This window comes from Branchiostoma floridae, chromosome 18 (genome assembly GCF_000003815.2).
Source record: "Branchiostoma floridae strain S238N-H82 chromosome 18, Bfl_VNyyK, whole genome shotgun sequence".
NCBI lineage: Eukaryota > Metazoa > Chordata > Leptocardii > Amphioxiformes > Branchiostomatidae > Branchiostoma > Branchiostoma floridae.
Genome location: NC_049996.1, coordinates 1526885 through 1550010, shown reverse-complemented (window position 1 = coordinate 1550010; position 23126 = coordinate 1526885). Strand labels below are relative to the sequence as shown.

At 40.1% G+C, this 23126-nt stretch overlaps 3 protein-coding genes across 3 annotated transcripts in view; 1 reads left to right on the top strand and 2 right to left on the bottom strand.

The window, feature by feature from the left end:
- Positions 1–2379: 2379 nt before the first annotated feature.
- On the bottom strand, positions 2380–8724 carry LOC118406260 (cathepsin L1-like). The gene is made up of 6 exons (XM_035806189.1): positions 8464–8724; positions 6932–7101; positions 5537–5726; positions 4790–4995; positions 3620–3851; positions 2380–3156 (listed from the first exon to the last, which is right to left on the bottom strand). The coding sequence occupies exons 1-6, from the start codon at positions 8576–8578 to the stop codon at positions 3068–3070; spliced, it is 1002 nt and encodes a 333-aa protein (XP_035662082.1). The 5' UTR covers positions 8579–8724; the 3' UTR covers positions 2380–3067.
- Positions 8725–9076: 352 nt separating this feature from the next.
- On the bottom strand, positions 9077–17055 carry LOC118406219. The gene is made up of 8 exons (XM_035806121.1): positions 15886–17055; positions 15417–15623; positions 14518–14703; positions 13164–13348; positions 12458–12547; positions 11597–11814; positions 10547–10684; positions 9077–9918 (listed from the first exon to the last, which is right to left on the bottom strand). The coding sequence occupies exons 1-8, from the start codon at positions 16937–16939 to the stop codon at positions 9753–9755; spliced, it is 2244 nt and encodes a 747-aa protein (XP_035662014.1). The 5' UTR covers positions 16940–17055; the 3' UTR covers positions 9077–9752.
- Positions 17056–18511: 1456 nt separating this feature from the next.
- The window catches only part of LOC118405855, a 13054-nt gene continuing 8439 nt past the window's right edge, over positions 18512–23126 (top strand). Inside the window, exon 1 of the mRNA XM_035805662.1 lies at positions 18512–18535. The gene's annotated coding sequence lies outside the window, so the exon portion shown is untranslated. The remainder of the gene's footprint in view (positions 18536–23126) is intronic.

The following is a 23126-nucleotide window of genomic DNA, read 5'->3' as shown; positions in this document are numbered from 1 at the left end:
ATTCAATAAAATTTCAAAGTTTCATCCATTGTATTTTCTTGCTTTAAAATGTGCTAATGATCATTCTCCTAAAATGGCACTTATCCACACCTTATAATCAACTTAATGCACACGTATATGAGACGTACAGAGGGAACTTTAAACGTGTCTTAAGGGTGTTTTAGTACGTATTTATGACAACTTTAAGCTGCTAAAAAGAAAAATATGGACACATTAAATCCTCTTAATTCACACGTGTATGAGACGTAAATAGGCTTTAGATCAAATAAACGTGAAGTTTAAACATGTCTTAAGGGCGTTTTAATAGATATTTATGGCGAATTTAAGCTGCTGAAAAGGCACCTAAACACGTTATTATACACTTAATGCACACGTATATGAGACGTAAATAGGCTTTAGATCAAATAAACGTGAAGTTTAAACAAGTCTTAAGGGCGTTATGATAGGTATTTATGGCAAATTTAAGCTGCTGAAAAGGCACCTAAACACACGTTATAATCCTCTTAATGCACACGTATATGAGACGTAAACAGGCTTTAGATCAAATAAACGTGAAGTTTAAACAAGTCTTAAGGGCGTTATAATAGATATTTATGGCAAATTTAAGCTGCTGAAAAGGCACCTAAACACACGTTATAATCCACTTAATGCACACGTATATGAGACGTAAATAGGCTTTAGATCAAATATACGTGAAGTTTAAACATGTCTTAAGGGCGTTTTAATAGATATTTATGGCAACTTTAAACTGCTGAAAAGGCACCTAAACACACGTTATAATCCTCTTAATGCACACGTATATGAGACGTAAAGAGGCTTTACATCAAATAAACGTGAAGTTTAAACATGTCTTAAGGGCGTTTTAATAAGTATTTATGGCAACTTTAAGCTGCTGAAAAGGCACTAATACACACGTTATAATCCACTTAATGCAATTGTATATGAGACGTAAAGAGGCTTAAGATCAAATAAACGTGAACTTTAAACAAGTTTTAAGGGGGTTTTAAAAATCATTTACGACATCTTTAAGCTGCTGAAAGACAACGGGAAAACCGGAAAATAAGGACTAACACGGACCTACAGAAAGACCACTTAAAGGCAATATTTACGTACCCGTATAAGTGGTGTATAGATCCGTAAAGGAGGAAAATACGTCAACATTACGCATGGTTTCAGCATCCTTAAATACCGTTTTTCGTGCCGTGCTGGCTACCTGTGGTGTGAGTGGTCATCAATCCCAGGTTCTCCTCCCTCTGATCAAGGGGTTCGCTTAAAAGGCTGGGCTGTCTACCAGGCCAGGCTACCTGGCCTGTCTACCTGGCCTGGCTATTACGTCAGGCTACTCAGATCCCCCCATTCATACCCCCATCATGTGGCACTCAGCCAAAATAGCTGATTGACAGGCATAGTAATTGCTAATTTTCAACCCTGCCAGTGTCCACTGGCTGGACCCTTCGGGAAAGTGTCTGGGAGGCCTTCCTTGCAGCTGTCAGGAACACATTCAAGTACTGTACCAGTACTGTGTTCGGTAAATGCTTTAGGGTGTTAGACCTAGAAAACAGAGGTCCTGGGTTCAAATCCCTTGACATGTCACAAAATCTGTTAACAGTACTTTCCCCACTCCAACTTGTACAAGGGGGTTGGAGAGATTATTGTCAGTGGAAGGAGAGGATTGGGCTCTGTCCTGGACACAAAAATTGTACAGTGGATAACAATCCACAGCCTCAAAAATGCTATGTGACTACTAAGATTGTATATGTCAACATGGCATACTAGCATAGAGAACAAGGAGGTACATGTAATTATACAGTACCCCCTTGGTCAATACAAGTTTAGCTTTACAGTGAGCAAGTGATTTATGCTCTCCCTTCTTGTTGCACAAGCTGAGATAGTTTCTGTTCTAGAAGATAGATATTCAATAAAGAAACAAATTTCTGTTGCTGGCAAGCCCATTCTTACATACACACACACACACACACACACACACACATTTACACACCCACAAACATACACAAACACAGTGCTGGTACTTGTGTTCCTGACATGCTGCAAGCAAGGCCTCCCAGACACATTCCCAAAGGGCCCAGCCAGTGGTGGACAGGGCAACCTTGGGTCACTGGCACTAGCAGGGTTGGAGATCAGCAATTACTATGCCTGTCAATCAGCTATTTTGGCTGAGTGCCATATGATGGGGCTATGAATGGGGGGATCTGAGTAGCCTGACGTGATAGCCAGGCCAGGTAGCCTGGCCTGGTAGACAGCCCAGCCTTTTAAGCGAACCCCTGATCAAGGGCCTTCCGAGAACCTTTCTACAGCCATCCTGCCAGACCCCAACACGAAAGATATTTGAGGTTGGGGTATGGTATCCAGGCTAATGAGCCAGCGGCCACTCCGGATTGGAGGCTCGGGTACCCAAGGTATTTACAGCAGTCTTACATAGTGTCTTATAAATCAGGATATCGCTTCTTTCGATTTGATTTTCGTATTTGATACGTCGTCCATCTGCTCTTCATCACTAAATGATTTACTCTATCATATACAGTTTGAAGAGATTCACTTTCTCTTTCTTTATTTAGTAATACAATATATTGTTATGTTGACATAACATAACAAGCATGGGAAAATATATAGATGTCGCAACAAGATCTTGGGCACATCTGTGGAATTAATATTATAGTATTAATATTGATGCTGCCTTAACGTCTCTTTTTTATAATATGCGTACGTCTTCTCAATATATCAAAGCGTATGCGGTAATGCCAATGAGAATACATCCACATAATTGAATCATTTTCTATAACGATATTTACAAAGTGCAGAAAAGAAATCGGTGTCTACTGTAACAGTGGGGGGTTCTAGTAGCGGAAACTGACCTTGCCAAATGCCTGTCAGGCTTTTGGCTCACTCAGTTAGACGACTAGTGTTGTGATCTGGAGGACCCGGGTTCGATTCCCGGGTCAGTCACTGGGTATTTGTATATATTGTTTCTTTCTGTTCTACTCGCCCCTCTTTGTTGTTTCACTACTGTTCGTATATTCGTATTTGGTATACATGCATGTTCATTTGTTTAGATCGGGTAGAAAGCCTGAGAGGCGATGCCGCACATGTTCTTCCCCCTCTCTATGAGTATGTAGCCTGCCAGGCCCCAGTCTGTACCTGCAGAAACAGAAAACAGTTGACGAAAAAGACGTCTTATTATTCTGAAATAGAGTTCCAAGAACGCAAACCTCCGTAGTTGCGTGACCTTAGAAAGTTATAATCTGTGCGATGCAACCTCCGCTGTCCGGGGCTGTAACTGGCTGGCTGGATGTTGAGCGAGCCGCTATAAGCCCGATTTAATCAGGTTTAGAAAGTTACTGTTACTGTCTTGCCGATAGTGTACTGGGTTATAATTGTTACCTTTTTTTGTTACATTTAGTTGTTTTCTTCTCAATTTTCGCCTTATGTTCACCACATAACGATGTCCGAAGTGAAGGCTACTTTTTTAAGGTTAGGCGTTTCATGAATATGACAGGAACAACATGTCTTCTCCCTAAGTTAGAAACATCAACCCTCGACAGGTCGCCTTACTGACAGTAAGTACTAACTAATTCTGCAAACTCAAAGATTGATAATTTACCCCAGGTGTTTTGACAGATCCAGTAATCAACTCCTCCAGAACTCCCGTAACCCACCACGAGAAGGGCGTGGTTGAGGTCAGAGGTCGAGCAGCGGGAGTCGTGGTAGATGCCGGACCTGTAGAACGCCATGGAGGTCTGACTGGCGTCTATACCTACCACCGTGGGTGTCATGGTAACCGCGCACATCAAATCAGTCTCATTGTTCTTGATGACGTGACCAGTAGCCTTACACTGTTATGAACAGACAAGTAAAACTGTGATAGTCTTTAGTAAGGAGATCTACCTTTTACGTCGGCAACTGACCTTACAGACGAAATCATATGCTCAGCAAGTAGATTTTATGAGAGACACGTTCATTCCCATGAATATTCATCTGTTTTATGACCAACGCTTCATAGTCATAACGGACAAAATTGAGCTACGTACCTTCGGACCCCACCGTGAGACTAACCAAACAATACGGTACACGAAATCTGATAGTTAATAATAATCATAATCATAATAATCATCTGGTGTATTTTGCCAGCCAGTAGGTACCCAGTATGAGTAATGAGGCTGTTTAACGTGGTCGAGGCACCTCCTCGAGCACGGGACCCCGTTTTACGTCCCTCCCGGAAGACGATTTCGTGAAAACTTCGTGAGGCTACAGCAATCCGGACGTCCTTGGTTGGTCCCCCATCCAAGCACTGTCCGGACCGTCGCGTTGCTTAACTTCCGAGATCGAGGGATCGGGTGACCAACGCGCCACGCGGCCGTAGACAGCACACATAAAGCATTGAATTTCGTATATCATACGTAAAGCCATACTTTCATTTTAAAAACATCTTTAAAAAAGGTGCTTTAAACGTGCGTAAAGATTTGAATTCGTGGAGTGAAACGATAGATTGGATCTTCGGTCAGAGTGATTGAACCAATACTGCCCATGGACAAGTGGTTTTGTCGTAACAAATTAAATGTCAAGAACAATCTTTCACTATAGTAATCTTGTATTTTTGTAGCGTCCGGTTCATGCAAGTAGTCAGCTGGCTACGAATATCACCATGCCCTTGGTTGTAAAGGGTGTACAGAAAGTGCGAAATGGTACGGAATCGAATGTACAGAAAGTGCGAAATGGAACGAAATCTACCCCATAAACACACCAGCTAGTTAAACGCTAGCCTATTACTCACAGTTGCTGCAGCGTGACAGAAGAAGGCGTTACAGTTCCCAGCGGGTTGTCTCGGGTAGTCGGCGGCGGTGCAGAGCCCTTTGGTCCGGTGGATGATGCAGTCGAACCCGGAGGCTAGTGTAGAATCACTGCAGCAGTCCATGGCCTCCTGGACACTCAACTGGACGGACTGACCGGTCTTGATGACGTGGTAGCACTCCAGGGCCTCTACAGATTGTAAAATTGCATTGCCAAAACTTTTACAAATGTTCACTAGATTTACAGGAACTTAAATAACATGTATGAGCCTTTTTAGTTTCCGAGAACCTGACACAGAATAACTCAATTGGGAGTTGGTGGATCGTCATGAGTTTTGGTATGTAGCTAGCTTAAGTAAGATGCTTGGTATAATTGGATGCGAATTTGGCAATTTACGATTCTACTTTGCATGATTAATAGGGAAATTTCATAAACTCGCTCCGTTCCATGATATGACTATTCAAACATGTGACAAATTTTGTATGATAGCTAATGGGCTAAGTAAAGTATCCAAGTATCCAAGTGGAAAAAGAGAAACGTATGCACATAAAGACATTATTTGTATAACTAATGACAAAGTGCTACAATTCCATAGCGATAAATGACAAGAACAGTCTTTTGGCGAAGTTATGAGATCGTGGAACTCTAGTTAGACATATATTCTAATGAAATGTAGAAAAAATATAGGCCCATCGCTTCCCACAATCTTTACATTGACAGCTGCACCCACCTGTGAGTACAAAAGGCATGACCTTCCCAGTCTGGCCCTCTTCCCTCACACCTGTACTCACTCCCTTCGTACGCCAGTCTAGGGAGGAAGGGGGCGTGGTCACTCCACACGTTCCCATGGCAACGGGATGACGCTTTCGATCCAAGTATTCTTCGTTTGCGATTATATTTGTATTGCTGGGAAGTTTTACCTACGATTTCAAGAAGAAATTGCAACAAACAAGCTGTTTTATCTATTGTCATTCGGAACAAGGAAGCACTGTATGTGACAAATAATATTAGCTGAGAAAATACGCAAAACTAAAAAAAATTGTTAAACTGAATACTAATATCAAGTTAACACAGGCTTTCAAAGACTTTCCGTTTTTTGATGTAGTATAACATACAGGAGTTCATCTATATTCGCGGGGTAACCTATATCCGTTGCTTTTATAAACCATGTATGATCAGGAATATCAACGGTTTCAAATGGTAATATTTTGTGCACAGTTTTGAAACCACCGTCCGTCGACCTGATATACATAAATGACCTGTCTTTGAAACGGATAAAGGTTACCCCGCGGATAAAGGTGAGCTAGCATTAGGTATATCATCGAAATCGAAAAGTATGATAGAATGACATGTGTCGGATATGATTATGTCTTTACATGCAAGCCAAACGTCTTATGATTGTTGCAAAACACGTTTCAGAATTTGTTGGTTTTCTCTATCTCTTAATTCTCCTTTACTACACCCCCTTAAAGCGGTGATTTCAAACAAATTTTCAATAACGTATCCCATTGCGTAGTCTTCTCCAACTACGAGGGGCGGTCAATAAGTAATGCCCCTGACCCATTTTCCATAGCAGGAGATTAATGAAACTTGGCACAGTTATCGGTCTTTTTCTTCATAGGAACCACCCAGAGTTATGCATTTCTCCCATCGTTTGATGCAGCTCTGGACACCGTTTTTGTAGGACACCCCAGGTTGGTCCTCCAACAGATGCCTCATCAATGGCAGAAGAGGGACGACCAGGTCTGGGAGCTGTTTCCACAGACTTCCGGCCATGTTTGAATTCAGGATGCCAGCGTTTTACAAGGTCATATGATGGGGCATCATCACCATAAGTTTCTTTCATTTCATCAAAAGTCTTCTTTGGTGTGCGTCCTTTCAAATACAAAAACCGGATCACAGCGCGACACTCAACTGGTTCCATTTCACACCTGGTCCATTTCGCACCTGACTCAGTTCAAACACCAGTAAATCAGAAACCACAATTAGTTCAGAGCTGTTTTTTGCAACATAACCTATAAAGATATGAATCATTACATATACAAAATTTCATTAGATCAGACGACTGGAAGTGGGTCAGGGGCATTACTTATTGACCGCCCCTCGTAAACATTGGATAATGTACCTGGTCGCCATATTTGTTCATGGCCAAAGTATAACTATTCCCCGCTGCATTATGGGCAAAGATGGCGTCCATGTTCTTTTCCCAGATGGTTCTTCTCGTTTTTTCTTCATCTTGTGTTGAGTAAGTCTTTCCGTGCCAGTATTTCCACGCCTCCCACAAGCGGTCCCTGTCTAGAAAGAAAGCAAATTTTGAAGCTTCTGATTTAATCAGACATGAGGCTTATTTAGCGATAATATATCATGTAGCCCTCCTAGAGGCATTTGTCTGTATTGCATAGTATATACCCGGTAAACCAACTCGTGGTGTAACACATCAGGTTTGTACTGAAGAGCACAAGCATATCTGGATAGATTGTTTGTTTGTTTGTTTGTTTGTTTGAATCTTTGTTTATTCATGAAAGCTCAAATCGGCCTGCATGCCGCTTTTCATTGAGGTCTTGAAGGAAGAGGCAAGGGTCAGACAAAGTATATAGTACAGTTAGATATCATTTGAAGTCCTAATGAGTCTTACAAGTTTACAAACACAATTTCCGTTTATATAGTTACACAGATTGATCCAATGACATCAGGAAGAACCTCTACCCTTTTCGATGAGTGTGGTAGGTTTTACGTGTTTAAGGTGTGGCCCTCCTCAAACACATGCAGGGCCCTAACCTAAGCTAGGTAATAATTGTCACCTGGGGAGCGTCTCCTTGGGCGACTCCTTCACACTTGGGGTTTGAAGGAGTCGCCCATATGTGAATATTGTAATGAAGATGAAAAAACAGTCTTCCATCTCTTTTTTCATTGTAGAGTTGCTACACGTTTCTGGATGCAAGTAGAAGACTGGTTTTTCGTCAATACTGGGGAACATTTAAATCTAAACCTTTTCAAAGTTATTTTTGGTGATTTGAATTGTCGGTGTCCAGTTTCTGCCAATATAATTGTCCTTCTTGGCAAACACTTTATTTTCAAGAACCGTCAACACTCTCTTAATCTACAAGCCTTTATTTCATATATGTCATACTTCCAGAGGCTAGAATATATTATAGCAAAAAGGATGGATAAGATAAAAGAACACTTTGGTAAATGGGGGAAAATAGCTTTATCGTTAAAACATAGTGAATAACATCGTACAATTTCTGTTTATCATTTCCTTGTTATATCCATTTGTGTACACTTCTATAAGTTATCCTCATTGTTCTCTGGTTTTATTTATTTTTTTTTGTTCCACATGTCCTTTCAGTAATATTGCTCTATGTATGATTGTTACATGTGTATCTTGTATTTGAAAAATCAATAAAAAGATTGAAAAAAAATTAAAAAAAAAAAAAAAATAATTGTCACCTGTGTGAAGTGAGAAAAGACTTGTAAAGTGCTTTTCCAAATAACACACGGCGGCATATCAACGGATTTAAACCCAGAACTCTGTGTTACGCCTCTACGATTTCATATCAATTTTAAATGACCTGCACCGCGATTCGAAGCTATACTCATAAATCATATGATACAAAATATGATCAAACTTTAAGAAAAGGAGAACAGTTTCCATACCTGTTGCCTCAGAAACTATCGAACTGCCGTCAGCCTTAGCAATGTAGTGAATCCCCAGAAGGAAGCAGAACAACACAACAACAACAAGCTTCCCCATGGTATGTCTAGTGGACATTCTGTAGTAGAGTTTTGTAGACGGTTGTCTCTTGCATATACCAGTCAGCAAAGGATTGCCGTCTTGATCAATGTAACGGTGCTACAACCAAGCAGTTCAACTGACAGGCACTTCGCAAAGACAACTTAAGTCACTGATTTAAACTAAAATGTTATTCGATGTTCTGAATAAAACACCACATGTAAAACACCTGACTGTTGACTTACCTGTGGTCACATGACGACCTTTGACCAGTAAACACGTAGTACTACATGTACACATAGCCTGTGTTTACATAATCACTGGCTGAGGTTAATGACCCCCTCCCCTAGGGCGGCGGCAATTGTAGGGCCGGCCGCTAGGAGCGCGATTTTAGTCAGGCTCATTATACACATTGCTTTACAACCACCTGCCATGAGGGAACGCAAAACATGGAGCTGTTGAAGCATTTGACAATAAATAAATGGGGCTGAATTGAATTCTACTAACATCAAAGGACAAGATTCACAAATCATGAAATCAGATTGATAAAATGAATCTTTATTTCGTGTTCTGGACACAGGGGCTGACATTCAAGATTACCTTCGTTAGGATTACCAAATAAGCTTGTGCGTACTTCATTATAAAGAATGGCACAGAAATATAGCTATAGAACACACTAGCTAAGGCCTAGGTAAAAAATGATCGACAATTTCCGTTTCTGGTCCTGAAAAAAATTAGGATCGGAAAGTAGGGGTTCTACGTCTTTCTTTTTACTTTACGTTTCAATCAATGTGATGAAATGAATACATTTTAGTCATGTTAGACTAAAATACATCAGCTACTGGTACTTTTAACATCGCATTCTAATATGTATTGTACAAGCACAAGTGCAAATGTGCATCTTACTTCAATGAACTTTCATTTTCTTGAAAATCATAAATGTAAACAAATATATAGAGATTAGACAGCACATTATCATTTTGACATAAATGTATCTCAAATTAAGCTGAATTTTGCAAATAAATTTTAACCAAATGAATTTTCCAATACAATTGAATCGACTGAACAATGTGATACCCTCCCAACACATTGGATATATTGTTAAATTTCATCTCTAACTATTGATGGTAAATATATAACAACACAATTGATTGTTTATACCATAGTGGACTCTATTATCTCTTGGTAAGATATCTTACGCTATCCAAGGAGGCTAGTTTTGCGGTGCCCTGGATGTTGTTGCCGCGGATGAACTTGGTGTTACCCTGGCGTAGTCAGGTCCGTAGAAGGAGAGTTGTTTGTCCAATGAGAGCTCCAGTTGGCGGAAGGTCGGCCTCTCATTGGGCCGCCAACTCCAGCATTGCGTCATCACGCCATACCTGTAGTACACAGGAAAAACAAGAGTTCCAAGATCTTACACCTCCGTGAAATATCTAGAGTTTTTCTTTTTCATCTTTTCTTTCATTGATGATTCAAATAGGATTGTTGTTAATATTTCATGTGTCCATTGACTAGCATATTGAAAATATATAACTGCAAATACATAGCCTCTTCCATTGACCTGGGTTTGTCATTACTAATTGACGACTAGTTCTACCTCCTCTGAACGGTACTTCCTGCTACTTCAATAAGTATGACCTTTTGCCACTCACTTAGTTCCTGACACTCTTCTGACAAACAGCTACAAACACAGACTAACTCCATAACATACAGATCAACGTTGTTCTATGTTGAGAAGTGCCATAATGCAAGCTTGTCAATCTCTGGTAACAAGAAAGTCGTGTCTAAGTAACCTCCAAGCAGATACTAAGGTGGCATAAGATGGTATCAAAAGCTGTCAATGAACACTCTACAATGAATACTATACTATTCTATGACACCATGGGATCTGCTTGGAGATTAGTACCTAAAATGGCACTGCCATGCAGAGTACATATGGACAATGCTCTTGTACACACCCTTGACAAACTGTCTACTAAATAGTGTTTATCGCAAAATGATACTTACATGGCTGGTGGACAGCGCTCAGGTTTGGCCATTCTGTGCCCAGCCTGTAGACGATCTTTGAGCTCGGCTGGTGGTACGTCAGGGTAAGGGTCGCCCCCTAGCGTACTTATCTCGTACAGCACTATCCCGAACGACCACCTGTGAATGAGAATAAATGTCAGTGTTTATGTATCCCGTCACAGATTCAAGGCCTTATCACAAATTTGCTCATAGCCATCTCCCAACTTACGTTGGCGCTGGTCATGGGTTAGGAATAGCCTAGAATCCATCCTATTCTATTCTCAAAACAGAGGTTTCGATGTAATATAAATAACAATGGGGGAGGATGCAACAATGTAGTAGATGGGATTTCTAACGGCCGCCTCTTTTCGGGTAGAATATCTAAAGTACCGCCACACTAACAGACTTCACGCCTAGTTAAAAATCATCTGTAATATGTCAGAGTAATTACATTTAAAAGGCTTGAAGCTTTCTGTTTTGTGGCAGAGGTGAAGGGGGCAGCTGTAAGAAATAAATCCCGACCACTACTACCCCCCCCGAAACCTCTGCTTGGAGAAACTATTATTCTAGATCCAGTTCAATCCTCTGATCGCATAGAAAAAATGTACTCACACGTCGCTCTGTGCGGTGTAGGCCATGCCATACATAACAGGATATGATAAGAGACAGTAGACAGTTACTCACACGTCGCTCTGTGCGGTGTAGACTGTCCCGTACATAACAGGATATGATGAGAGACAGTAGACATGTACAGTTACTCACACGTCGCTCTGTGCGGTGTAGACCATGCCATACATAACAGGATATGATAAGAGACAGTAGACAGTTACTCACACGTCGCTCTGTGCGGTGTAGACTGTCCCGTACATAACAGGATATGATGAGAGACAGTAGACAGTTACTCACACGTCGCTCTGTGCGGTGTAGACTGTCCCGTACATAACAGGATATGATGAGAGACAGTAGACAGTTACTCACACGTCGCTCTGTGCGGTGTAGACCATGCCATACATAACAGGATATGATGAGAGACAGTAAACAGTTACTCACACGTCGCTCTGTGCGGTGTAGACGGTCCCATCCTGTAGGCGCTCCGGAGCCATCCACTTCCACGGTACCTTCTTGAGTCGGTCCTGCCGACGGTAACCTCGGCTGTAGATGTCTTCTGCCAGTCCAAAGTCGGAAATCTTCACCTTCAGGTGTTCCCCGACTAGGACGTTCCGGGCGGCGAGGTCTCCGTGGACGTAACGGGACCGGGCGATGTGGTCCTGAAACACGGTTAGAAACTTCCGTTAATGTCCAACTGTAAAAATCGGCAATAATAAATTGACTAAAGGTATCTATAAAGCCCCTGCCACACACAAAACGAGTAATACAATTCAGTCTCTACAACAGGAATAAAAAAAACGGACATTTATTTCTGGTCGTTTTGAGTGACATCCATCACTTCTTCTTCAGCGTCACTAAAATTAACTGGCCGGAAAGTGCCCACCGGTCCCTTAAAAACGAATGATGACCAAGAGAACACCAGGTGTATTACTAGTATAGCAGCAACGAAAATGTCATATCAAAAAATTATCACGAAAATGGTGCATAAAAATTTATATACAAGTATATATTTTCATTATATACAGTAGAAGCCGTTTAATTGCACAGGAAGTGTGCGTTAATCCGATCCGTTGTGCAATTAACTGGCTTCTACTGTAATATTCATTTGCAAAATCATGCCCGAAGGCTGATTGCACAAGGACTAAGAGAAGTAATCAGGGTGGTACATAAAGCTAGTGTCTAATCAACTACATGATACTATGGATACTATTGTCGGGTTTGACTTCTTCTTTGAAGGCAGTGGTTAATGAACTGTCCCACGTTCTGTATGATGGTGGGGTTTTCTATCACACAGAGCCTTACCATGCCTCTTGCGATCTGTCTGGCCACCTGATACATCTGTAGTGTTTGGAAATCGTAAATGCCATCTGGAGGACTGTCGGACATCTCTTCCTGTTGAAATAAAGGTCATCGTGAAATGCTACGGTAAAATTTCCAAACTGGAACCCCACCGAGAAGTTTGCAAGAACAAATAAAATCATAAATGAAGAAGTAGACACAATTTTTTTCGGTATGGCGGCTTAGAAAAGGCGTCTTTGACACCTGTTCCGCCATACCATCCATTGTCTTTGTATATGCATATGGAGAATCTCAATAAATAGAAAAAATTATGCTTATGGCCATTCTTTTACGTCTGTAAATAATTGCCATCAGGTTGAAAAAATAATTAACAATACAGAAAATATTTCATAGGCCCGCATTGTTAGAAGCGACATCTAGCTAGCTGCAGTGGGAAATAGAGGCAGTGAGTATTGCCCTGAGGAAAGTGACATACAGTCACCGAAAAGTCGGCTAAAGGTTGCATTAGATATCTTAAATGCTTGTGATAAATGGAAAACCTTGTTATCTACTTGTTGTTTAATATGTTTAGTGTGTTTTGTTGTCAATATTTCGTTCCTATTACAAACTGCCCCTCCGGATCAGGCTCGGAGATGTGAACCTTAGCATTACTGTCATGTTATTACTTCACGAAATCCGAAGGAAGATACAAATTATTCGAAGGACTTACCTCTCGGCATTTTAGCAAGAAGTTCTTCAGGTCTCCGTACGGCATGAACTCCGTGATGAGATAAAGATGGTCTCGCACCAGCGTGCTGCAGCCGACCAGACCCAGCAGGTTGTCGTGCGCACCCAGATCGACAACTGAGCGGATTTCTTCCAGGAAACTCAACTTTTCTTCCTCACTGGCGCTGTCTATGAAAAGTAAGAACAAAAATTTCAAATATTGCTGATGTGTCAAAGCAAGCATCTGTCAAACGGTTGACGAAGTTTGGACGCAGGTGTAGATCGCCATAAGGTCACCTGATTTTCAAATGGAAACAGTTTAGATGTCGGGTGTAGTTTTAACCTAAAATATACCCTGTTGTCGCAATGCCAAATATTGAACTCTCTCTCCCTCCCCCTCGTCTCTCTCTCTCTCTCTGTGTCTGTGTCTGTCTGCCTGTCTCTCTCTCTGGTGTCGGAGATCTAGAAACGCACACTTTTAACCTATTAAAGAATCTACCCTGTGGTTTTTTTTTTTTTTTTTAATTTTTTTTCCACATTTTATTCTTCATTCACAATGTTACAATCAATGATACAATGAAGTGTGTAAGTAACCATGGTAACAAACAATAACAAAATAGATTACGTCAAATATACACATATATATAACGAGCTATTATATTTTACAACATGTCCCCTGACTTCAGTACTACACTAGTACTGTCTGAAAAAAGTATGAACGTTGGCACTTAAGAACTTAGCTCCTCTCCCTTTATAAAATGCAACAAGTAAGTGCTCACGAAGGGAGAACAAAAGTATTAAATGGCAAGCATCGAAATACAAATAAAAAGCGGATACATCTGCATCTCAACAGTACCAGTCATATTGCCAGCTTGTGGGCAAGACAGCAATTACTCAAGACTTTGTTCTTCTTATTTCATACTATATATGTTCAGAAACATGGATATTTCAATTTATGTACGACATTAACTTTAGGTCTGTCAACAATGTTTGAAATATGTTGCTGTATAACTCTGTATTAGTATCTATATGTCTCAACCACTGTTTAAAAATAGAGAACTTTGCAATCGAGATTATCCTGTTAACAGACCATATATTACTGATTCCAAGAAATATAAGTGGTTTAGTTATTGAGACATGTAATCCTTTTCGATACAACACATTTCCAACATCTACCCTGTGGTTGCCATGCCGACTTTTCCAAAATTGAACTCTCTCTCTCCCCCTTCTCTCTCTCTGTCTCTCTCTCCCTTTCCCTCTCTCTTCCTCTGCCTCTATTTCTCTGATTATCTGAGTCTCTATCAATTTGTCGGCTAAATGGTCTTTCTGTTTCTCTCTGTCTTCTCTCTGTTTCTTACCTTTGAGAGTTTTGACGACGACGTCCCTTGTGTTGCCATCCCGCGTCATGACTGCAGCGTAGACGACGCCGAATGCTCCACTGCCGATCCTCTGCCCCAGGGTGAGCCGGCCGGGGTCCACCTCCAACCCCGGGAACTGTGGGCGGGGAGGTACCGGCGGGGGCTCCTGCATCCTTCTCCAGTGAACTACACAGAAGTGATAGAAACAGAGGAAACATTCCAGCAGGCTTAAAATTGACCTTGACCTTCGTCTTCCCAACACCTACTTACATACCAAGTATAATCGTAATCTATCCAGAGGTTCATGTGTTGTGCTTACTACAAATATCCGGAAACACAAACAAACCGACATACAGACACCCTCCAAACTTTATCTCCATTTTTCATGGATAATTAGGCTCGCCCCTGAGGCGTCGCCAAAACATTATAAATATTCTATTCACTGTATCTGTAGACAAAGTAAAGCGCTAAAATAACCCCCTTTCACAAGGACGGCTCTCTCTCTCTCTCGCCACGCTCTCTTTGCGACCGAAAATTTGACAGATGTCTCAACCAATTGTATAGAAAAGACGGATCTTTTTACTCTAGGTGTGTTTTGTTGTCTTTTCAGTCATACTTTTACCTTTCAAATGATACACCCAGTATAAAATCGTTATCGACGGTTACACGTATTCATTTTAGTCGCAGTGAGCCTGACCTTCCTAGAAGGATACCGACAGCAAATAATTGCAGTAAGAAGCAAGAAAAGGATCTTATATATGTTTTATTATTGTTATGTTAATCTTTCTCTTATGTGATGTATTGAATGTATTACTGCGTGTAGAGACTACAAGAAGAATATCTAAAATGTCATCATGCTAAACAGCCTTTCTATACGACGAAAAGAACAATGTACTTACTTTCTCTATCAAACGGCAAGAAGTCGTCGATGTATATCGTTTCGTCATCGTCATCTTTCCTCTTCCTCCACCGGCGGTAGAAGATGAAGCCGGCGCCGGCTGTCAGGATCAGCACCACGGCGATACTGGCACTAGAGACGGCTACAGATACTGCGATGGATGCGGGATCTTGTTCTGAGACAGGGGTGTTCAGTTGATCTAAAGAAACTTGGAACCAAAACAAAGATGCATATGGTATGAAGATTGTATACGATTTATTCGTGCACAAAGTAAAGCTCTTACCCTCTCCAGGTAAAATACTAGCAACCCAAAGCCTATATCACGTGACCTGAACGTAAGCGTGACGTCAACAGGTGAAAGGTACCGGGCAATCTGTATCGGCCCCCGTCTCGTTTGAAGGATGGTTGATAGCATCTGTTGTACACGGCTTCTTTCATTAATTATAATTTTTTTAACAAAAAAAATTCACCATCCTGACAGTAAATACCGGCCCAGATGCGGTCGCACAGACAGGTGCCATTGTAGCAGGTTCCGTGTTGACAAGAAAGGCTACTCCACGCGTCCCGTAACGACAGCCCTAGCGTCTGAGGAGGCGAACTGCAGGTAGGACGTCCCATGACTCTGTCAGCAAGTGAAGAATTCCGGATCCACCGGACTAGACCCTGCTGTAACCGACAGTCACACAACCATGGGTTGGAGCCCAAAGTGACGAAGTCAAGGTTGGCAAGTTTGGTGAAGATGTTAGGAGGAAGAGTTGTTAGGTTGTTGCTATCCAGAAACAAGTTCTCCAGCTGTACACATGTAGAAAATATCTGTCCTGGTAGTTCAGTGATGGAGTTCAAATTTAGGGACAAAGTGTTCAACAACATCAGATTGTCGAAAGTTGTCTCATGTAATGTACGCAACTTGTTTTTGGTAAGGTAAAGTCTCTCTAAGTTTGTCATCACACTGAAGGCTCCAGCCGAGATGATGTGAATGTTGTTGAAGTCCAAATATAGTGACCGTAGATTGACAAGACCGGAAAAAGCCCCATTAGGAATTTTTTCTATATTGTTGTTGTCTAGCTTCAGGTCTTCCAATGACATGAGACTCTCAAACACTCCACTTTCAAGGTCTACTATGTAATTATTGGTCATAGACAGAAAAGTCAGGTTTATCAATTGAGAAAACATTTCGCTATTAAGAAGACTGATGTTGTTATAGTTGATACTAAGGTATCTTAAAGGTATGTTGTTGAAGACTTGTGGAGGCCAGTTATCTAGAAGATTGTAGTCGAGATATAACTTCCGTAGTCTGGTCAGGTTTTTAAAAGCGTTTACGGGGAGTTCAGCAATGGCGTTGTGGCTGACTTGCACAGTCGACGCGTTGATAGGTATGTCCTCGGGTATTTTGGTCAATGATTGGTGGTCACATAAAACTGATGAATGATCGAGCTCGTCATAACACTTACAAGGATCCGGGCACATCCTCACATTTCCAGGTAGTAGAAAAATGACAATGTTGATGAGGCAAAATAAAGTCATTGTGATTGTGATTGTGACGTTGACCGGAGTAACAACGCGAATAAGGTTGTTACGGTTATGGAAGATGCTATATACTGTTAGAAACGATCAAAACAAAGTCAGACAGATAGTATAGTTACTGTAGTATTCTGCTGCTGCAGTGATGGTTATCCTGAAGCTGCAATCAGTCTTCATTGAAATCTGTGTAAACAAAACAAAACCGCCAGTTCTCCTCAGTACGTTGTCCATAGGGCATAGATGAGTCACAGTTATACAGTAGATGTTAACCGTCAGTTTCAGCCCAATCAACCATTGTCCTCTTGCATTCCCTTGATACTTCAGCGGCGGATATGAACCGCAACAATATCACAACCGTTCAAAAATTTGGCGGATCGCCTCAGAACGTTTCGGTTGTGGCAGCACAAAATGGCTTCGGTAGAAGACTGACTCCTGGAATCCCCGGCTGTACAGTTCAGAACTACCGTAGAGCGGAAATCCGTTGCCACCAAGTTCTGAGAAGCATCCGCAGTTTTTTCCACACTATAGATGTGGAAATGTGTGACAGGTCGTTATTCCTGCGAAGCTTGAGTGTTATACCACTGTATATCCTGGCTCAGTATACAGATACACAAACTGATGTGGTACGCCGAAGTGCAGGTATACCGTCTGTACAGGTATAGCTGATATACTGGCAGATGACATAAGAAGTCAGCTATCCAGGAAGTTCTAAAACAGGACTGTGATTATACGTCAACATTCCAGGCTGTAGTGACAGGTGCCAATGTGTACTGTTACCAATATAGCTATATACTATAGGCACATATCTACGACCCAATGTTTGTTACCATGATAAAACATGTTTGCACAGTGAGATAATGGACGGGAGGGGTTGAGTCTCAATGAGATTTCCTTGACAACGGCATGATAACATGGTAGAGGTTGACTCACACTTCAAACATTCATGCTGACAAAGTTGACGGAACGGGGTCGGTAAGTAAGATAAGAGTGTTTGCTGTTTGTCAGAGAAAAGGTCCAGGTAATCATCGGGATATCGGGGCAGCCAATATTGGCTAAATGCGATGAGATCTCTATCATAATGATAATCCAATTTGGCTCAGAGGTCACCGTTTAGCTCAGAATGAGGCTTATTGATTATGACTTTTCTCTGAAAAAGAGCATTTTCTAAACGGGAAAAGCACTGCCATTCACTATAATAGGAAATTCATAGTTTCGACGTGTGTAACTTTTGAAGGATGAAATCCCGTGCAATTACTCAGAAGTCAAATGTATTAATTTTTATTTGTGATGTACGCGTTCTCGGAACTCTGAATACCATATCAATAATTGTCATCTTCATGTGGAAAAAAACTAAACTTTACGTAGCCAACACCAAGTTTGATTGGGACTTACCCCCAAATTTTCATATCATCTGCTTTTTCTTAAACTTACAAAAATCTTTCTGTATTTTTTCTCGCTCTCGCTTTTAGGCTATTGGAGGGTATCAAATTGTATATTCTAGAATAGGCTGTCTATAGAACATTCGTGGCCTTACCTGAGGTACGAAATGGAATAGTCCAACAGTCCCATCATACAACAGTATCAACATGGCTGACTTTGGCATGTCGACAGCCAGAATTAGGCATAAGGATGCTTTACACAAAAAAATCATAGAAAATAAACAATTTGTCAAATGGGGATAATAACTGTATCATCGTACTCTTGATAAGTCAGAGAACATTGTGGACTTCATTCAAGATGTCAAAATGTATTCTAAGACGGCATCCGGCGCATCAAAGTTGACCATTTCGCTGAGGTGTCGGCCCCATTGTTTTTCAATGGGATGGCCCCACGCCGAGAAATTTGAAGTGGGCACCACATGGGGGTTTGTGGTATCTGTCTAAAGTAGTGTCTTCGGGGTTGCATCCTGAAATCTACTGTCCCAGTTCAGTTAGCCGTGTCTTGACGTTCACTGTTTGAGACTTATACTTGCAAGTGGATTTATGAGTTGGACCATTGATACAGTCAAGCATTGCGTCGATTCAGCCGTCGATTTGCTTGAAGCCAGCGATTTAGCCGGCGATTTGTCTTGCACAGAAGGTAGCATCTGATTCGGGCGTCGATTCGTACAAACTGCAACTGCTTCATTTCCATTGAAACCTATAATAGATATAAAAAAAATGCTACTTATTGTCTGTTACCACCCAATATAACGTTATGTATAACGTTATTTAAATATAAAAGTAGCTTTCCGGTCCCTGTCATATTAACGCTATGGCGTTTGATAGTTAGAAATATACTAAAGTTCATTTATGTAAATACTGCATTATGTACCTCAAAGACATTTGACGCCTTATAGCAAGGTAGCTTGATGATTTTTGAAGTCCAAATGACATTCTACAATCACTAAATTAGATAGTAAATAAGATTCAATAATCAGAATTAACGCACACGCAATCGTGATGTCATAACGTCTAAAATATGGACAATACTAATAACAGTTGCTTTCCAGATCCCTGGTATTCTAGGTAAATACAACACTTTCAAAGCCTTGTAGAAACGTAACTAAGTAATCAATAGCAGTCAAATGGATTTCTACTCGCTCTCGACGGGTTTTACTGTCAAAATCAAGTGATAAAAGTAACGCACATTTTTTAACCTTGACGCCATAACGTTTGAAATTTTTGGATAAGTCATTTATGTAAATAATACATTATATACATCCAAGACAAGAAACGCCATGTATCAAGGTCGCTTAAAATAATGATTGTAATCCAAACGACATTCAACAATCATTGAATCACTTGTTAAATCAGATTAAAGCATCCAAATTACCGCACATCATGTCATCGTGACGTCATAACCAAATAGAACTTGTAAAGACGTAGTTTTCTAGTGCCCGAACAAAGGGTTTTATATGCATAAACTGTAATTTGCAGCAAAATTAAACAACTTTGATTAATCACCTTTCGTTCATTCTTCACTATAATAACAGCGTCTGTAATCTAATAAAATAATATTCAACGCACATAATACAGTTATGACGTAATGATGTCTGCAAGTGCAGAATAGAACTTGTAAATACGTAGTTTTCTAGTGCCCGAACAAAGGATTTTTATATGCATAGACTACAATTTCAGCAAAATTGAACAACTTTGATCAATCACGCTTCGTTCATTGTTCACTCTACTAAACAGAGTCTGTAATTTAATAATAATATTCAACGCACATAATACAGTTGTGACGTAATGATGTCTGTAAGTGCAGAATAGAACTTGTAAAGACATAGGTTTCTAGTGCCCGAACAAAGGGTCTGAACATGCATAAACTGTACTTGCCAGCCAAACTGAACAACTTTGATCAATAACGATTCCATTATTCTTCACTAAACTGCAAAGCGTCTGTAATGTAATAATAATATTCAACGCACATAATATCGTTGTGACGTAATGATGTCTGCAAGTGCAGAATAGAACTTGTAAAGACGTAGGTTTCTAGTGCCCGAACAAAGGGTCTGAACATGCATAAACTGTACTTGCCAGCCAAACTGAACAACTTTGATCAATAACGATTCCATTATTCTTCACTAAACTGTAAAGCGTCGGTAATCTAATAATAAAATTCAACGCACATAATACAGTTGTGACGTAATGATGTCTGCAAGTGCTGAATAGAACTTGTAAAGACGTAGGTTTCTAGTGCCCGAACAAAGGATTTTTATATGCATAAACTACAATTTCAAGAAAACTGAACAACTTTGATCAATTACGCTTCCTTTGGTCTTTACTATACTAAACAGAGTCTGTAATGTATAATAATATTCAACGCACATAATATCGTTTTAACGTAATGATGTCTACAAGTGCAGAATAGAACTTTTAAAGACACAGGCTTCTAGTGCCCGAACAGAGAGTCTGAACATGCATCAACTGTACTTGCCAGCCAAACTGAACAACTTTAATCAATAACGATTCGATTATTCTTCAGTAAACTGTAAAGCGTCTGTAATCTAATAATAATATTCAACGCACATAATATCGTTGTGACGTAATGATGTCTACAAGTGCAGAATAGAACTTGTAAATACGTAGTTTTCTAGTGCCCGAACAAAGGGTTTTTATATGCATAAACTGTACTTGGCAGCAAAAGTGAACAACTTTGATCAATCACGCTTCGTTCATTCTTCACTCTACTAAACAGAGTCTGTAATTTAATAATAATATTCAACGCACATAATACAGTTGTGACGTAATGATGTCTGCAAGTGCAGAATAGAACTTGTAAAAACGTAGGTTTCTAGTGCCCGAACAAAGGATTTTTATATGCATAAGGCCATGTTGATTTGATTATATGGATGACATCCGCGCTCGCACCAATTTTCGGCCATATCCAAAAAAAAAAAAAAGTTTTCGACCACACAATAAATTGTGCAAAACGGCTGTAAAATGAGCACAAATATTCCGTAGATGGAAAAAAAGGTATCAGAAAACAGATAACTAATGCCATAGAATGCCAAAATAAATCTAAAGTCAAAGAATAAGATGTAAAAGGACAGAAAGAAATATATGTTGTTGGTAGGGGGAGGTACCAGTACAGAAAATTCAGGTCCAGAGTATCATTTCCAGGTCTGGAGCTGAACCTGGACCTGATTGTCTGTGGAAACTTGCAATTCAACTTGGAACTGGCAATACTCAAAACAATGGTAATTGGTCAATTTTGCTACAAAGCAATCTGTTTGGTGGATTATTGGACTCCCATTGGCATTTTAAAATCCCATCTCCATGTAATAAAGACTAACTCACTGTCTCTGTAACGTTACCTTTGACTATAGAAACTTGGTACAATTGACTATAAACTGTACTTGACTTCGCTCTTGTTGTCTTCTTGGCCCCCGGTAAGACCCCAAATGCCTGCCGACATAGTGTGTCCATTTTGTAATTGGCGAAACCTGTTCCTCTGATATTTTTTTCAGGATTGATCCAAGAAGAAAAAAAATGTTTTGCACCCGTATGATGTACTGGTCCCTACACCTAACTGTTGGTATACCATACTATGTGTGTTTAGTCCTATGTTCAACCTTCCTGGCCACTTTGATTTCATACTGAAGGCAACTTTTTTTTTTTGCCAAACTTTTTTTTATTCAGTTTTGGAGTTTCCAGAGGATGTCATCCATATAATCAAATCAACATGGCCTAAACTACAATTTCAAGAAAACTGAACAACTTTGATCAATTACGCTTCCTTTGGTCTTTACTATACTAAACAGAGTCTGTAATGTATAATAATATTCAACGCACATAATATCGTTTTAACGTAATGATGTCTACAAGTGCAGAATAGAACTTTTAAAGACACAGGCTTCTAGTGCCCGAACAGAGAGTCTGAACATGCATCAACTGTACTTGCCAGCCAAACTGAACAACTTTAATCAATAACGATTCGATTATTCTTCACTAAACTGCAAAGCGTCTGTAATCCTGAACAAAGGATTTTTATATGCATAGACTACAATTTCAGCAAAATTGAACAACTTTGATCAATCACGCTTCGTTCATTGTTCACTCTACTAAACAGAGTCTGTAATTTAATAATAATATTCAACGCACATAATACAGTTGTGACGTAATGATGTCTGCAAGTGCTGAATAGAACTTGTAAAGACGTAGGTTTCTAGTGCTCGAACAAATTGTTTTTATATGCATAAACTATATTTTGCAGCAAAACTAGACAACTTTGAACAATCACACTTCGTTCATTCTTCACTATACTAAACAGCGTCTGTAATGTAATAGTAATATTAAACGCACATAATATCCTTTTGTCGTAATGATGTCTTCAAGTGCAGAATAGAACTTGTAGAGACGTAGGTTTCTAGAGCCCGAACAAAGGATTTTTACAAGCATAAACTACAATTTCAGCAAAACTGAACAACTTTGATCAATCACGCTTCGTTCATTCTACTTTATACTAAACAGCTTCTGTCATGTTATAATAATATTCAACGCACATAATATCGTTGTGACGTAATGATGTCTGCAAGTGCAGAATAGAACTTGTAAAGACATAGGTTTCTAGAGCCCGAACAAAGGGTTTTTATATGCATAAACTGCATTTGGCAGCCAAACTGAACAACTTTGATCAATCACGCTTTCATCATTCTTCACTATACTAAAAAGCGCCTGTAATCTAATAATAAAATTCAACGCACATA